Raw genomic sequence first — 19045 nt, 5'->3', positions numbered from 1 at the left:
GCTCCAATTGCGAAAGCAGATGCATCCGTATAGAGTTGAAAGGGCTTGCTGATATCCGGAGTATGCAGAGATGGCATTTTAATCAACTCTTCTTTAAGTTTGTTGAAAGCTGCTTCTTTTTCAGAGTCCCATGGAATATTATTTGGAACACTCTTCTTTGTAAGGTTTGTTAGAGGTAAAACAATCTCAGAAAAATTTGGGATATAATCCCTATAGTAGCTTGCTAGCCCTAAAAGACTCCTGACTTCTTTTTTAGTGGTAGACTTAGACAGATTTCTGATGATTTCTACCTTCTCAGGATCTGGAGAGTGAGTGCCAGAACCTATTACATGCCCTAGAAACTTCACGTGACTCTTTCCGAAATCACACTTTTCTAGATTTGCGGTTAGACCTGCGTTTCTCAGTGTCTGAAACACTTGGTCGATGTGATAGAGGTGGTCATCCCAAGTTTCAGAAAATATTGCCACATCATCAATATATGAACGGCAGTAGTTCTTATGGTTTGCAAGCACCTTATCCATCGATTTTTGGAAGGTACTTCCAGCATTTTTCAAACCGAAAGGGAGAACTTTCTATTGGTAATGGCCGGAATGAGTGATAAATGCTGTGTAGGGTTTAGCTTCTTCTTTCATAGGAATTTGCCAATATCCCTTGGTTAAATCGAGAACTGTTATGAATTTGGCTTTCCCTATTTCGAATAGTAAATCTTTAGCAATCTTCATCGGATAGGCGTCCGGAATTGTGAAGCTATTTAAAAGCCTGAAGTCTATGCACAGTCTAACGCCGCCATTCTTTTTTGCAACACATACTATAGGATGTGCCCAGTCACTGTCACTGGGTTCTATAAGATCCCATTCTAACAGTTCTTTAACTTGACGATCGACTTCCTCTTGAAGTGAAACAGGAACACGGTAGGGCCTCAATCTTTTTGGATTACATTCTTCTGTAATCTTGATATCATGACCATCAACATTGGCTTGACCAGGTTTGCTACTGAAAACATCTACATAATATTTTATTACTTTAAATAGTCCTTCCCGTTGGTAATATTTTAAGTCACCTTTCAAATTTTGTAAATAGGTCCAGATATCATCAGCAGATTTATTCATAAGATCTGCTGGTGCATAGTGGATATCTCCAAACTCTTCATCTTGGTCAAAAATGATACCAACGTGATCTACACGAGCAATGTATGGCCTTAACTTATTTATATGGAGTTCTCTAATACTTCCGTTTTCCATTTCAATTTTGGCAGAGTGTGGCCTGGTAAGTTTGATCACGGTAGCTGGTCCTTGCCACGTGTTGAGCAATTTATGAGATGATGATGGCATTAACATGAGGACTTTGTCCCCAACATTGAAAGTCTTTTCTTGAGAACGTAAATTGTATCTTGAAGTGTACTCTTCTTGAGATATTTTGGAATTTGCTGATGCAATGTCATGAGCTTTTCTTAATTTTTCTAAAAGGTCTTGTAGATAATTTTCAATTGAACGGGAAGCTGTAATTGGAATGCTACGTTCACCTGTCCATATTTCTTTCAGCAAAGATAATGGTCCTGGTGGTATTCTTCCATATACCATCTGGAAGGGAAACAAACCAGTGGTGCTATGTGGCACTTCTCTGTAGGCAAACAGGAGATAGGGAAGATGCAAATCCCAGTTTCTGCCATGTTCTTGGATATTTTTGTTCATCATCTCTTTTAAGGTTCTATTCCAACGCTCGACAGCACCCATACTCTCGGGGTGTCCTGGAGTGGAGAATCGTGGAGACACACCAGGTAAGTTCTCAAAGGCTCGGGTGAGTTTGGCTGTGAAATTAGTTCCCTGGTCGGAACAAATCACTTTTGGAAATCCAGTTTGAGTAAAAAGCCTCATCAAAATGTTGCATGTTGTTTTCGCACTTATGTCTTTGACGGGGGTGGCTTCTGCCCATCTGGTGCATAGGTCAACTGCACATATCACAAACCGATGACCTCTCCTGGATGGAGGTTCTAATGGCCCGATACAATCCACGCTCCATACTTCAAAGGGTGTTTCCGGCCTAACAATAGGTTGAATTGGGATTCGATCTTTGTACGTAACTGTTCTCCTCAATTGGCATTCTTTACAACTTTCACAGAATTTTTTAACATCTTGCTTAATAGTAGGCCAAAAGAATGAGTACTTGATTCGTTGAATTGTCTTTTTCTCACCGAGGTGGCCGGCAAGAGGGATTTCATGTGCCATTCTTAGGACTTCCCTTCTTTTTTCTAAAGGTAATACAACTTGCTTAATGTTTTCACCACAGATATATTCGGAATGAAGTAATATGTCGTCATCGAAAGTATATGAATTTTGATTTTTATTTGCCCATTCAAAGCATTTTTTTAGAGTTTCGTCTTGTTCTTGATGTGTCTTGAATTCTAGTCTTACCCTGTTCGTTGTTTTCAGAGACTCTATGTTTTCTTGGAAAATCTGATTAACAACAGCCAAATTTGTGGTATTGTCTTCAACTGGTGAGGGTTTATCATCTGTCTCTTTGTACTCTAAGGGGGTGCATCCCAATAACGATCACTGTTCCACAGTTCGATATTTCCACAGTTTCATAAGCTGAAGAACTCAATAGCAAGTCGGTAACTAGCTTTTTTGAAACAGCACACGTAATGGACACTCTACCGTGAAAATCATCGTCAATTTTCATCTGGAAAATCTTTAGTGGAGTAATTTCGTTTTCACCAAAAGCAGAAGATATCTCTATTTTACTTTCTGCTTTGCAAGGTATGTCGTCAACCAATTTCTCACGGACTACTGAAATTTGTGCTCCCGTGTCTACGATTCCATTTAGAATAATATCTCCACATTTAACTTTGACAAGTTTTAATTCATCTATGTTTCTAGATACGTCCACTGATTTTGAGACAGGAATAGAGATCTTGGCAGTTAGCACTTCTGGTTTCTCTTTTTCTGCAAGGGGTGCTTGTGTTTGTATTAAGTTGTTTTGTGCTGTTGCAGAAGCACTTCTTGGTATCCGATTTTTGGTACATAACTTAGATGTATGACCTTCTTTTCCACAATTATAGCAAGTTAGTTTGAAACTAGGCTTTTGTGGTTCGTCACTCTTACGGGATGGGTACACTCTTGGCGTGTTTTCAGCGGACAGTGATTTATTTCTGAAAGCTCTTTCTGGAAGTGGAGAATGAGGTTGCCATTTTTATTAGTTCTGTCTGCTAATGGATTACCACCAGTCCGTTTTGAGATATTACGAACACTGTCGTATTCGTCAAGTTTATCAGCTAATTTGGTTGGAGAAACGAACTTCGCCCAGTCTTCAAGAAGATGGTCTCTTACTTCATAGGGTACTCTTTTTCTTAATTTGGTCAGTAATAATCAAGTCTTTTAACGCGGCAAAATTTGTGATTTCAAGACCATTGATCCATTCTTCAAAATAACTTGTAATTTCGTAGCAAAAATCTCTCCATGATTTTTCAGCGCTCTTTTGGTGCATCACAAATTTTTTTTCTAAAGCTTTCAGGATTTAATTTAAATCTCTTCAATAAAATGGCCTTAATGTACTCATAATCTTCAAAATTTTCTTCAGATTCCCTATCAATTAATTGAATGATTTCAGATGGCATTAAAGTCAATAAACATGAAACCCAATCTTTAGGATCAATCTTTGTCCTTTTAGCTTGTCTTTCAAATAAGGATAAATAAATCACAATATCATCGTGTCTTAAATTGAATTTGGGAATAAGCTTAATTAAATCAAAATTATGATGTCCATTTTCATTTGTTGGTGGAGTTTGTGTTAGTCAAACACGAATTAATTAAGATTATGAAAAGTTAATTATTATTTCCGTCATGGAATCTTAGTTTATTTACTTGTCAAAGTAATGAATACGTCAGTGATATAAAGTAATTGAATCTCGTAATGAATACGAGATTCAATTTCGAGTTTCCTCAATTCAAACTCCATTTGCTCTCTTTTCTGCTGTGCTTCTAATTCTTCTTTCTTTCGTCTTTCCTCAATCTCTTCTTTTCTTCGCCTTTCCTCAAGCTCTTCTTTCTCCTTTCTTCGCTGTTCCTCAATCTCTTCTTTCCTTCACTTTTCCTCAAGCTCTTCTTTCTCCTTTCTTCGCTGTTCCTCAATCTCTTCTTTCTCCTTTCTTCGCTGTTCCTCTTCTTTTCTTTTCCTCTCTTCAATAATTGTTAAAAACACTTCTTTAGCAAATGCTTCATCATATGTATCACTTTGAATTATTTCATTTTTTATCACCACGATTTTCATACTTGGATCTACTTGAATTTCTAATTCAGCAGCTAAAGCCAGCAAATCCTCTTTTATCCCACGTCCCATAAAAGCCATGTCTCGATTTTATTCAGCCAATAGACTCTTAGTTTTATTTAAAAAAAAAAAAAAATTCTTTTCTTTTTCTATTTAAATATAATTCACAATGAATTTAATTTTATTCGGCACGAAAATCAATCAGTGGAATCAATACTTAATGTGTTGTTCACCTACTCTGGCGAGTCAAACAAAATTACATTTGAACACTGACGTATTCATTACTTTGACAAGTAAATAAACTAAGATTCCATGGCGGAAATAATAATTAACTTTTCATAATCTTAATTAATTATTTTACGTTTACAAGGTAAATTGAGCTCTCACCTGAGTTATTTTGGTTCGTAATTATATGCGGGGAAATCCCGATCCTACCGACTGCGCCAGTAAAGATCCTTTCCCTATTTCAATATAATGAATATTGAATCTTGTAGGAAGAATAAAGTTAATTTTTCAGAATAAACAAAATACTTTTATTTAAATTTTAAAACAGAACAAAAAAAAATAAATAAATAAATAAATACTGCAGCTCTAAACTATCAAAATTTTAAACTCTTAATTACTGCAGTTAAAACTCTTACAACTATTAAAAAATACTCCAAATCTTAAACTCTCTAAAAAACAAAATATATAAAAATCTTCCGAATCCTCTTCTTGTTGCCACACCATAAAATGCAAGTTCTTGTCCTATTATTTATATTTCACGTTCTCTTTAAGTCACGATCTTTATAAGTCATGATCTTTACAAGTCACGATCTTTACAGCATCTACACTCATGTCCAAAATTACCTTTACATACCCAAAAATGGTGATATTCAATGAAATATCGAATCAATGTGATCCGTATTTGCAGGGAATGTGTGAAAACCAAACCTAATTAGCATTATCCAATCAAAAGTAATCAAACGGTTTGTGATATGCAAATCTAGGCATTACGTCATCCAAGGATGAATCAAGCGCTTTGCGCAAACTGAATATTTGAGTGAATTTCTGCAACATAGCGTTTGATTTCAGTGTGTAGGGACTCAAAGCTGTTTGTTATGGCTTCGAAGTATCATTTGGAAGAATCTGTAAAGTGGTGAATTATCGGCCGTTTAGAAGCAGGGCAGTCAATCATGGAAACAGCCACATGTCTGAATATTTCAAGACAGACAGTCTCTAAGCTATGGAAACAGTTTCAAAATGATGGAAGTGTTGTAACAAGGCCTGGACAAGGTCGGAAAGGAATGACAACTGCTTCTGAAGATCGGTATCTGGCATTAACTGCCCGTCGTAACAGAAAGGCTACTGCTCGCCAGTTAAGTTCAGAGCTTGCAGCCGCCACTGGAACTGTTGCATCACGGCAAACAATATACAGAAGGCTTAATGAAAAAGGCCTTTATGCCAGAAAGCCAAGGGTATGTATTTTACTGTCTTCACAGAAAAAGTGGGATCTCTTTAATTGGTGTAAAGAACATCAAAACTGGACTGAACATCAATGGTCCCATTTTCTCTTTATTGATGAGTCGCGGTTTAGTTTAACTGGTGATTCTAAACGTGTTTACATCTGGAGGGAGTCAGGAACACGAAATGATCCCTCGAACATTGTGGAACGTGACCGTTTCGGTAGTGGAAGTGTGATGGTATGGGGTGGAATAATGATCGATGGACGTACGCCCCTACACGTGTTCAGCAGCGGATCTGTGACAGGCCAGATATATCGGGATGAGGTCTTAGATCCTTATGTAAGACTTTTCAGGGGTGCATATGGACCTGACATTTTATTTATGGATGATAATGCCCGTCCACATCGAGCAAACCTCGTTGATGAATTCCTTGAAAGTGAAGACATTAAGCGAATACCTTGGCCACCAAACTCTCCTGACCTTAACCCGATAGAGAACTTATGGGACTACCTTGGAAGAGCAATTGCACATTTACATCCTCCTCCTAGAGATGTAAATGCTCTGAAGACGGCATTGCTGGAAGAGTGGAGATTAATTCCCCAAACTGTGGTTAACAACGTTATTTCCAGCCTTAAAGCACGTTGTGATATGTGTGTACAAGTCAGGAGAGATCATATTCCATATTAAATTCGTAAGACTTAATTCTTTTTCTGAATCATTCCTTTTTTTCTTAACTCTCTTTGTCACACTTTATTACCATTTTTATTGTTTCCTGCTACAATTTTATATCATATGAGGTGATCTTCAATTTTTTCTTTTGCATTTATGTGTCATCATGTTATGTATGATTCCACGAAAATTCATTAAATTATAAGTCATAGTCTCTGAGAAATCCGTGAATTTATGCATGTAAACATAATTTTGAACATGAGTGTATTTTGATTTTAGTCCATGTGCTGGAACTATCCGCTATAACAGTCTCTATTCTAGTTAACTGAGCTTTTAGTGAGCCTTTCTTTCGATTTAAATCAACTATAGTGACCATTTATACTAATACGAACTTAGTTAACAAAAACAAAACAAGCTCCGCGAGCGGACCATAAATTTTGTTTGGTATAAAATGCGATGAGTTTCAATAGATAATGGCGCTGGTTCCAAAATAAAACTAACTCAGTAGGCCATACAAATATTTAATTATTTACATAATGTACAAGGTTACAAGTTAGGTGCTCCATTAGCACAGACAAAGGGGAACGAGCGAACGCACCATAGGTCCGCTGCGTACATTCTTTAACGGCCAACTCAACTAAATTTGGCTCCTCTCACAAGAGGGCGCTATATTAAACCGAACAGCAATTTTTATTTAATATTGAGGATTGTGAATAATCAAATATTAAAGGGATGAGGTTAGTATGGAATATTGCACTAAATCCATATTAAATCATCAGATTGCATATCCTGTGCTGAATCATGTAGTATTTAAAAGATTAATGGATGTTTTGTGAGAAACTTCTTATATTAATTCTTCCTATGTTTTTTCATCAGTATTTCTTATTAGTCATTATTGTATAATAAGAGTTATAAATGTGTAAGTAAATTGCATTTCAATTAATTAAATATTTATTACTTATTGTTAATGCATTTCCAGCTATATAGTAAGCATTGGAATAGTAGACAAACTTTCTCAGTACTTCAATAGTGTTCAAGGTCTTATAAATAATGAAACTGAAGTTGCTGATTTCCTTTTGGACTGCATTAATTTTCTGACTGCTATCATAAAAGTGTATTCTGATTGGTAAGTACAATAAAAATTAATTTTTAGTAATGAAATTTTTTTGTTACGTTTAATTTTTGTATAAGCTGTGAAAAAAAGAACTCGCTAATTTGGGAAATTAATAAATCCAATTTATTTATGATAGGAAAATTTTCTTTCTATTCACTGAAAGTTCACATAATGTCATTTTACATTATTTTTTTTCTTTGTTTTATACAAAACATCACTCAGTAAATGGCTTCCATTATGTATGCACTGATGTGGAACCTTTATCAATAGTTGTCCAAGATTTTTAGAAGTCCTTTAGAATTGTAATGGCAGCTGCTTTCTATTATATTGCCTTCTTCAGACCTTTTTAAGTTGGACACACATCCAATGGTAATTTTTTGGGGGGGAGGGAGGGTCAGAAATAGTGTCTTAACCAGGTGCGAAGTAGCTGTAAAAGGCCTGCTATGTTGCTGTTGTCAGTCTGCCATTGTTTATAAACTGCACTACGACAAAAGTGCAATGTTCTCCTGACAAAGCTATGGTTATTCGTGTCGCTATTCAGTGGTACATTCCTGATCATTGTATCCCCTCCTGAACCATAGGTATGCTACTTTCAAATCGGGGAGTTCTTTCTGCTGCGCCCTCTATATATAATAAAGTATTGAGTTATAATCATCAATGTTAAAGTGCTTTTTACACACAGAAAATGTAAAAGGATATACATTTAATAAGCAAAATTAAATATGGATACTTCTAATTATAAAAAAGATTTTCAAAAAAATGAGGTAGAGAATTTTATAATCCTGGACTTTTCAAAGCTATTGGTAAAAAAAGGTTTCAGGTTTCCTAATTTCTTTACAAATTCAGTAAGATCCACTTAATTAATTTTTCACATTTAACTGTAATAAATATTATTGTTTTCTTTTAATTTATGAAAGTATGATAAATATTTTACTAAGAGGTTTTTTAAATCAGTAGGATCTGTAGAAATTTGCTGTTTATGGTTGGTTTGATATGTATCTTGTGACTGCTGAGTATCAGTGAGTTTGTAGTACAGTACAATGTCTTTAATCCGGACTCATCGGGACTTTGGCGATTCCGGATTAGGGGTTTTTCCGGATTATATATAACCAATTTAAATCTGGTAAGATTACATGCAGAAATTATAAAATTAAGAATATGAAACCATAATTTATGAAATAAAGAGCAATTATGATCTAAAGGGTATCAAAATTTACAAAAAAAGCTTAATATTTATTTGTTTACTTTATTAAACATTTCTTTCAATGTAAGTTGCTTCGTTTTATGTGCTAATACTTTCTCTTTAATTCTATAAACAGACATAATTTCTTGTTCAGTTACAAAGTTCCGCAGTTCAAGTCCTATAATTGCTGTGCTGAGAGTACCTACTAACTTGTCAATCAAAATTTTTTCGTTTTCTTTAACTTCTCTCACTTTCTTCATCCCCTTTATCCATTTTTTGCAGCAATTCCACTTTTTGTTTGATGGACTTCGAAACAAGCTTTCGCTTTGTAGATCCTTTGGCAGCTCAAGAATCAGAAACTTTTTTTGACATAATCGAAAGTTCAAGCTTACTTTTTATAAAATTGCTCTAACAGTCTGCAAAAAATAATAATAAGCCGGATCCAGTTAGAAGGTTAAGGAACAATGCAATCTGCAACATTAACTGAAATAGATAATTAGATAATTTTAGCCTAGCTTATACCGTCCGTTATACATTAAACGCGCATGCATAAACATATTATGTGCATGTGTAAATGCATTATGCTCATGCACAAAGGTATTATGCGCATGCGTAAACGCTATACATGCACAGAAAGTTTGTAGCTTTGAGGTCTGGATTATAGATCATTCCGGATTATGGACGTTTGGATTAAAGACTTTGTACTGTTTCAGTTTCAGCTTATAGACAAGCAATTAAGCAACTGGACTAAAATGTTTAACTGATAGCATGTGGCAAGTCTAGATGAAAAGAGTAGTTTACATCATGTCCTTTGTCATTAATTTGTAGCAATTCCCTGTTACATTTTTGTTGATGTGTTATGGTGTTGGTGTTTATTGATGGGATTTTGAAATGCTGTAGTTTTTATCATCGAATATCAAACCATGGACTTTTGGTTTCAAAATTGAGTATTTTAGCAGCTGAGCATACTCTAAGTGTAGGTGCTAAATGCATCATATCATCCCTGCAAGCAGTTGAGATTACTATAGGACCATGTAAAAGAGTTAAATTTTATAGTTTTAATACTATTCTGACCCCTACAGTGTAAAACTATTTGTTGTCTATGCCTTACTTCAAGAAATTATTAATTGCAGATACATGTCTAGCACTATTTAAGGAAATAAAGTTGTAGCCATTTTTTGAATACCTATGCAAAAGGAGAATGAATTCCATTACAAAGTATAAAATTTAGAAATTTTTAAGATCTGTAAAAGCAATAGTAAGATTAATTCTGAGAAAATTTTTGGTGATTATAAACAACTTAATTGACATCAACTTCTAATTAACGTAATTTTCTAAGAGCAAATTGGGCTGAGAGGATGTGCATATAAATTATTATTAAATTATCTGTAGAAATTGAAAAGTATGATTATCATCATCTTGTTTTATGACCTCACAACTAATGAAAGTTCCTATGGAGATACACTTTTAAGTATACTCCTGTAAGATAAAGTATGTATATTATTATAAAATAAAGTATCTTATATACTCTTATAAGATAAAGTATTTTATGGTATACTCTTATGATAAAGCATGTATATTATTATAATATAAAGTGTCTTATCACATGCTCTTATAAGATATGGTATGTATATTGTTGTAAGATAAAGTATCTTATTGTACACTTTTATAAGATATAGTATGTTACAGAAATGTATGTATCTGTGTATTTTAATTATTTTTTAAATCAAATCAATTCTGAACATTAATTTGCTATTCATTATATTTTCTAATAAAGTTTCAGTTCTGTGCCAAACAAGAAAGCTGATGACTCAACACATTTGATTGCTACATTTAAAGTTACTAATATGGTTGGAACTCTATCATTTTTATATGGACTACTTTTACATAGTGGGGCTTCCTCTCGGGGAGAAACTCCATCTCCACAGTTGCCAAAACAAGTTGAAGTATTGGCAGTATCAACTCTTCGCATGTTAAATCATATGGCTGTTATGAATCTACAAGCATTTCAGGTAAATAAGTATAAATTATCATGAATTTTGAAAAATTTGAGTTTAAGTGTATAAATTTTTAGATACAGTTTGATATCAGTATGGATTATAATTTATTTTTGAATTTTAACCTTTCAAGTGGCTTGTTTATATATGCATGTGTTATTTTTAGACCCTTAATGTACCATAAAAAATCAGAAAATAGTCATTTTTCTGCCATTTTTTCTTTATTTTATTTTTATACAAAAGAACATTAACAATTCATATAAGAAAAACTCATTTCTTTTTTTTAATTTGAAGAGAAAATACGTGAATGTTCCCTGCTTTGGATTTTGATTCTTTTCTGTTATTAATATGAGGAATGGAAAATGTCACACATATAGTCTCAGTAGTATTAGAATATCTGATCAGCATCCATTGCTTGGGTTAATCCATTTTATTGTCAGATTTTTGATAAAGCACAAAATTATTCCACGGCCTAAGAAATGAAGAAACATCTTTTTATAATACTTCATGCCTTCCTACCTGGATGCAACATGGAAAGATAGATGTTGATCAATGTGATCAACGCATATGGTTATAATCCAACATAAGTTACACTCTTTATTCCCTTTAATCACCTATCTACCATTCATATAGTCCATTAATATGAATTACAGAAATAAGAGAGATATCTTTCTTGTCTTTCACTACATTGCACAAAGTTACAGACAAAACCATCATGGACAAAAACATTGCGGAGAAATAAATGCAAAGCGAAAGGATCGCCATACACTACATTGTGGGAGAAGAAAAGCAAGGGAAAACTTCATCTCCATCTCATCATGCTATAGGATATAATCATAAAAAATAAAGCAAGAGCGTTTCAGTTTTAAAACATCATCATAAGAAATAGAGCTCTTACAAATCATTATATGACAATAATGTCATAGATGTATTCTTCAGGTTTTAAAAGTTGTAAATAAATATTTGCATATTGATTTGTGAACATGTGAAAGAACGAGGAATGTTGTTACCTCTGTATTTCATTAATTTAGATACATTAATTAATGTTTTACTAAAAAAAAGCAAGAATGAAACTTCAGCATTCAAAACCTGAAAAGTAAAAAATTAAGCCTACATCTAGCAGTTAATAGAATTTTAAATTTATGTACTTAACCATTAAAAGTCATTATTTAATTAATCTCTTTATGAAGTTGTATTGGTAGTTTTTCGTAAAAAATATTGTCTGAAAAACTAGAAAAAGGAAGATGAGTTATTGTATGAGCTTGCATTGTAGAGACATTAGGTTAATTGGAAGACAGAGAGATGAAAAATATGCAACCGCCTTCGCCGGGAATCGAACCATGGACCTCTGGAATACCGGCCCAGCGTGCTACCGTTACACCACGAAGGCACGCTAGGGAAGTGGGAGAAATACCTTATAGCATATATTAAAATTATTTAATTAATTATCAAATTGTAAAATTATTTTTTTCATTTTGTTAATCTGGTATTCTTTTAGTAAAAATTAAATCTTATTTTCCTTTATTTAGTTGAATAATTTTAATGTAGATGATCTTATTCAGTTACTTATCATTCCTTTTCTAATATTTTTAGATTATATTTTTGTGATGAAAAACTACCAGTACCGCTTCATGAAAGAGATTAATTAAATGGTAGCTTATAATAGTTAAGCATATAAATTTAAAATTCTGTTGTGGGGTTTCTCTTAGTTTAAATAACCACTTATTCTAATTTTTGTTATCTTTTCTGAATTCCTCAAGTTCCCCTCACATTTCCTCACCAAGATGCAAATTTAAGTGAAGAGGGTATAAATACAGATGAAATTAAAAGTTTATTCAGAGCACGATTTAGCTAGCCTAGCCCGCTTTGCTATTTTGATCTTGCTGCTGTTACGCTGAGTTGCTGGTACAGCTTTTGGCCATTTAATAAGTCTTATCGCCAGGTGCAATGGTTGAGTCAGCCTTGTTAGCCTTAAACTGTTAGTCCAGTACTACTACTTATCTTTGAATTTATTGTTAAATTATTAAGTTCCTCCTGCTAGTAGTCGGTGTTATTGTGAGCATGAAGTAGGTCCATTTTGTTAAGAGTTTTTGATGAATAATAAAGGATTGTTTTACCCTTCTTCTGTGCTGGTACTATTCACGCCAGTGGGAGAAGTCGCCAGGTTTCCTAGTAAGACCAGTCTAACTGTGTGATAGCAAAGAAGGTTAGATCTTACCCTGTTAACTGCTATACATAGGACTAATTTTCTACTCATTTTCAGTTTTTGAATGCTAAATTTTTTTCTTGCTTTCTAGCAGAAAATTATCAATTAATCCAAAAATATGAAATATAGAGGTAAAAATATTTCTCATTCCTTCTTGCCTTCACACATCGTTATGCAGATATATACACTGACTACCAATAAGTATTTGGACACCTGTGATAGAAAAGAAAAACTAACTTTATTCAAAATCAATAGTTGGTAGAGCCTCCACGAGAGGTAATTACAGCGTGGACCCTCCGGAACATACTTTCCACAAGTCTTTGTATGACAGCTAGTGGTATTTTCTTCCACTTGGCTTGGAGAAGACATAGAAGTTCCTTCACCGATTTTGCACGGGTAGTGCACCCCTGAATTCGGCGATGCAACTCGTCCCAGAGGTTCTTGATAGGGTTCAGGTCTGGACTCTGGACAGGCCAGTCCATTCGATGAACTCCATTGGCACCATACCAAGCCTTGGTTAACGTCAAAACATGACAACTGGCATTGTCGTCCTGAAAGTAAAAGGGGTCCAACCCGTAAAACTGCCACAACGTAGGAAGCACATTGTCATCCAAAATAGTGCAGTAGGCATCGGAGTTGAGCTTACCATGAATGGGGACCAAGGGTCCCAGCCCATACCAGGAGAAACACCCCCAAACCATAATTCCACCTCCGCCGAACTTGACTGTTGGCACAATGCATTCTGGCAAAAGACGTTCTCCAGGTAGACGCCAGACCCAGACCCTGACCCTGCCATCCAAATGGTAAAAGGTGAACCTTGATTCATCACTCCAAAGAACCAGTTTCCACTGATCTACGGTTCAATTTCAATGTGGTTTGCACCACATTAACCGAGCAGCGCGGTTGGACTTTGTGATCAAAGGCTTATGGGCAGCAGCACGACCATGAAAACCAAGCAGATGTGCTTCCTTACAGATGGTATTCATTGAAACAATACTCCCGGATGCCTGTTGAAACTCCTCACGGATGAGAGCTATCGGTTGGGTATGGTTCTTCCGAATTTCTCTGAAGATCACACGTCGGTTTCTGTACCCCAGTTTCGTTGGTCTTCCGACTCGGGGCACATTCTGACAATCACCGCTCACCTTCCACTTCGTAATCACATAGGCCACTGTCGATATTGGGTACTTCAGATTGCTAGGTATGTCCCTTAAGAATCAGCCACATTTGTGATACCCGATAATTATACCTTTCTCGAAATCAGAGAGCTCCGAAATGCGAGGCATCTTGCATGTGACTAAAGCCGATGCTGTTTCCTACACGATATATACCGGTGGAGTCCGTGACATACCTTGAGACTGCAAATATCGTCATTTGCATAAGTGTCCAAATACTTATTGGTAGTCAGTGTATATACAACTTGAAAACATACGAAAACCTGAAAAACACATGTCTGCAATGTTATCATCATGCAATGGTTTGTAGGTGCTTCATTTTTATCATGATGTTTTAGAACTGGGATGTTTCCTTCTTAATTTCTCTTCTCCCATAATGTTTTTTATGACAATGATTTCTTCTTGCACTATTTTCTCTGCAGTGTTTTCAGTGACACCATTACGCAGACATTTTCTTTCTCAAAACCAGTTACTTCTCCAGTTTCTTATTTTTTAGCTATCTGGATAACTCTTTTCATTATATGCTTAATGTTTCATAAAATGAATCTTTTTTGTTTCAATAGATTATCCAATTGAAGTGAATTATGCAAATGTGTAATGTCAAACAATAACTATTTTCAATAATGAGTTTGTGAACATCATCACCACTTTCAGAGATTGCTAAAATCAGTGTTCAGAACAGAATTCTTTCCAGTATACAACATAAATCATGTTTTGTGTTTAACATGTTTTGTGATTCACATAATAAGAATGTTTTTATGCCAAATCAGGCTCTTTTAAAAGTACTGTACTATACTCATCTCAGATTATCTTTATAAAGCAATGAACTTTTTCATCAGTAGTCATCAAGTTTTCCTGGTGTAAGTTCTAATCAACTAACTAATGAGGAGTTTATTGAATTAGCACAGGAAGAGAAATAGAGAAAGGAGATAAAGAAATTAAAGTGGGAAAAAAATTTACCACAAAGGCTTTATCTGAATGCTTTACAATCCTAAATCAAATTTCTGACAAGTATCCATGTATTCAGACTCTGAAAGAAAGGCAAGAGTCAATAAAATGGCAGATGAAGTTTTATGCCAGTATCATTAACTTTATGATGAAAAGAAAAAGCAAACAGTTCAGAGAAAACTAGCAATGTTTATGAAAAAGCCTGATCAACAAATCGAAAGTTGAGCTGCAATAACATTCTTAATTGACAACAGTCAAGCTCCTACTAGGGATACTGCAAGCAATTAAGAAGATCAGTTTTCCCCAATAAATAAACTTTGTACCTATGCAGCAATTAATTTCAATTTTTCCCCTTTTATTTTTTAATTGAAATCGGAATCGTTAATCTGAACTAAATGGAGTCAAAATCCAATGAGCCAGTACATTAATAAAAGTATGAATTAATTATAGAGATAAATGGTGAATTCTCTAACAAAAATAAATAAGTAAATGCATGGAAAAGCAATCTTTCATATAAAACAAAAACAAAGTTAAATGAAACATTACATTGCAAATTTTATATAATGATTTTAAAAACATTTACGTAATATTTATTCACTGAAGTCTGTCTGACCCCTCAGAGACACATCACTAGCAATACTTTCAGTAATTTTTTAATCATGTTTTTAAATTTGAAGCTTTTATATTTTTATATAAACATTTTAATTTAAGCTGCTCTATTTGGTTTAGTGATTAGCAGTGCTAACAGAAATATCACTGGGGCTGGTTTGAATTCAGAAGGAATAGATTGTTTGTAGCTTTTTTCCCACCCTTCTAGTAGATGTAGTAGTTCAGTCTATTCCTTGTAGCGTAACCTGGGTAACATTCCCACTTACGGAAGATGGCTTACACAACCGATGAATTTGACCATTCCTGACTTATACATAACAAGAAAGTACCTAGGCATTGGGGGAGAAATTTTAATCTAAGATTAATCACTTTCTTTTTTTCTTCTTTTTTTATTTTTATTTATTTATTTTAAAATATACATAGATATGTAGATCTGTTCTTTTTTGCAACAATCATGTTACTGCCCTCAAATTTCAACTCCAATTTGATATCAGTGTGATTCACCCTGTTTTTGATTAAAACAGCAACAAAAAAAAGTATTGTTTTTGGTATCATTTTACCTGCAGAATATACCATTTGCTCAGAAAAAAAGTGGAAAATTAATGTGAGCAATAGAGAAATGGGATGAATAATTTAAAAAAAAAACCTATTTTGTGATCTGAAGAGAGGAAGAGAAGTATATCCATATATTAAGGATGTATGGAGTAGTCTGGGAAAGAGAATTTGTTGTGGTTATCATCTGCATAAGCAGTCCAAGACTTGATAACTAGTTGTGTAAAAGAATGAGCCAGAATTCTTTTATTTCACATTTGACTCAATAACTGCATATCTTCTAGATCTGCAGCATTGCTTTTTGTCAGTGAAAATCATACCATCTATCTTTTTGTATCATATCCATCTTTTTTTTAATCTAATTTTTTTATAATAGCAAAACTATTCAACAGTTTCATCAACTGAAATGTATTAAATTTGATTTGCTCATTTTTAGTCCATATTATAGTTCTGGCATAGCTAAAGCGTACTGTACATATATGTATGGTTCATATTTCATCCTCCAAAATTTTGTGCTATCTTCAGTTTAGGTCCAACTAAATGAATCCAAATAAGTCTTAATTTTCTTACTAACGCAATAAAGCCTACTAGTTCTAATTATTCAGTTTTTTTTTTTTTTTTGCTTCACTTTGGGCATATTGAAGGGTAATTACATTAGCAAATATTGTTAGTACTTATAAATGCTGTATATAAATCATTTGACTGTATATTATGCATCACATGTTTTGTTAAACTATTCAAAAAATTAAAATTTTGCCTTTTAAACAAATAAAATTATTTTCATTAGTTTTTCACACTTCATCTTTATTTCTGTAATTTGAGTTTGAAAAATTATTAATACACAATGTACAATGTGTATTTTTAACTTTTTCAAAAAATAGGTGTAAATTTTATTGCCAGGTTTAGTAAATGTTTTGGTATATTCTTAAGCTATCGATGTAAAGGTGCTAAGCATTTCCTTCTTAACTGTCCATTAAAAAATCAAGAACTTCGCAGGAAGTTTCTTTGGAGTTATACAATTAATCTGTATTTTTCCATTTTAAAAATTGTGTAACAAAATTTTATTAATTGCAGAGCATTATGGGATCTGAAGGTCTGTCACTTCAACTACGACATATAACTAGTCATTTGTTGTGGTACTGCAGCCATTGGGCTTCTGACGTGCTTCTTCATGAAATCATACTTCTCGTAGGATATTTCACTGTCCTCAATCCTGATAACCAGGTATTACTGAAATTTCATTTATTTTAATCTCAAGGAGAAAAGCAGAAATATTTTCAAAGTATCTTTTAAAAATAATTTAAAATTTTAATCCACGTATAATTTCAGTTTTGCTTATATTTTATGAAATTAGCCTAGGAAAAAATTACAAACTTAGATAAGCAATTTCGTTTTCTGTATGATCATTATGAAAAATGTCTATGCATATTTATGCTAGATATTGTAAGGTATTAACATCTAAATTGTTTGTTTAAATTTGCAATTTCTTTAACACATTTGAACCTGAATAACCAATAAAGCACAAACAACCTGAATATATTATACAGGTATAACAAAAATTTTAACAAAATATGATGAAATTTTAGATTTTACTTACATACATAAAAAATAATAACAATAGTGCTAAGGGAAAATTTAAATTTGTATTTATTTTCTGCTTGAAATCTGAAGGACGTTTGCTTACACTAAATTTACACTATTTAATTCAAATGTGTTGGTAGATAATTATTAAATTTTCAAACTGATATTTATTTTCAATAATTCTAATATGTTGAATTAACCACTGAATTACTTACTTAAACTAAAGAAATTATGAAAACTTTCCAAATCAGACAAAATTTGATGATAATTAATGGCAACATATTCGTTTTCTGTTATTTATCAAATATTTGTTTGATGCATACAGAAAAAATATATATGTTTGTAAATATTATATACTTACTATCTTATATACTATGCTTTTTATCTTACTATAGTTTGACACTTGATAACATTTGATTCTGATAAAAGTTTGTAGCCTTGGAAAAAAATGATTAGAAACTGTCTTCATCACAAACTATAAATTCTCATTGGCCAGTCAGGTTTCTTTCCATAGATTTATTAATTTTCAACTTCTGTAAAACTTCTGTTCTGTTCTTCTTCTGTTCTTCAACTTCTGTTCTGGAAAAAAAGATCTGTTCATATATCCCAAACAAAATAAATATTCTTATTGTAAAAATTCGTAACTGAGTGTATTTATCTTATGACAGATACAAATAAAAGTTCATCAAATCTCTAATAAAATTTGTGATTTAAATTAACTCCATTTGTAGATAAATTTTCTGGTGCAGTATTCATGTTCCTTTTGTGGTAATGAAAATAATATAATATCAAGCTTCAAATCATTTAAAATTTTAGGTCTTTCTTCATATGATGCCCTCCCTTGTGATTTCTCTTTTGAACTAATACAGCAGAATTTCAGATGTAGAAAATATTTTGATTTTAGTTATCTTCCCATAATTGCAATTTAAGACATATAAGCATATATTTAATTTATTTAAGGAAAGAATAATAAGTTTATTCTTTTCTTGCAGCTATTTATTGAGAATATTTAAAATAGCCAGTTAAGTCAACAAGAAATGTTAAATATGTTTTCCATATATCGCTACATAGCTTGTGGTTGGTTTTATTTATTTCTTTAATTTCTGTGTTTTATGTGTAGGTGTGTCGGAAAAATTTTCATCTCTTTTATTGAATCGGAAAAGTGTTTTAATGAAGCTTTTCAACCTAATCGCCTCATCTTACTTCATTGTACTAAGTTGTTTCTTTTTACTTTCAGTTTCTCCAAGAAATGCAGCAAATTCTCAATGACTCGGAGCTTGTTTGTTTATAAATAAAGTTTATC

General features: G+C 33.2%; 1 protein-coding gene across 4 annotated transcripts in view; it reads left to right on the top strand.

The window, feature by feature from the left end:
* The window catches only part of LOC118184903 (uncharacterized), a 145178-nt gene that overhangs the window by 120216 nt on the left and 5917 nt on the right, over positions 1 to 19045 (top strand). For all 4 annotated transcript variants that reach the window (XM_085816076.1, XM_085816078.1, XM_085816077.1 and 1 more), the window contains 3 exons: positions 7357 to 7503; positions 10452 to 10686; positions 17236 to 17385. In XM_085816076.1, the coding sequence (XP_085672202.1) occupies positions 7357 to 7503; positions 10452 to 10686; positions 17236 to 17385 (532 nt within the window). The remainder of the gene's footprint in view (positions 1 to 7356; positions 7504 to 10451; positions 10687 to 17235; positions 17386 to 19045) is intronic.

This window comes from Stegodyphus dumicola, chromosome 4 (assembly GCF_044657685.1).
Source record: "Stegodyphus dumicola isolate Sdum_Otavi_A_Nest chromosome 4, ASM4465768v1".
Taxonomy (NCBI): domain Eukaryota; kingdom Metazoa; phylum Arthropoda; class Arachnida; order Araneae; family Eresidae; genus Stegodyphus; species Stegodyphus dumicola.
The sequence above is the reverse complement of the archived record's forward strand: the minus strand, read 5'-3'. Positions and strand labels throughout refer to the sequence as shown.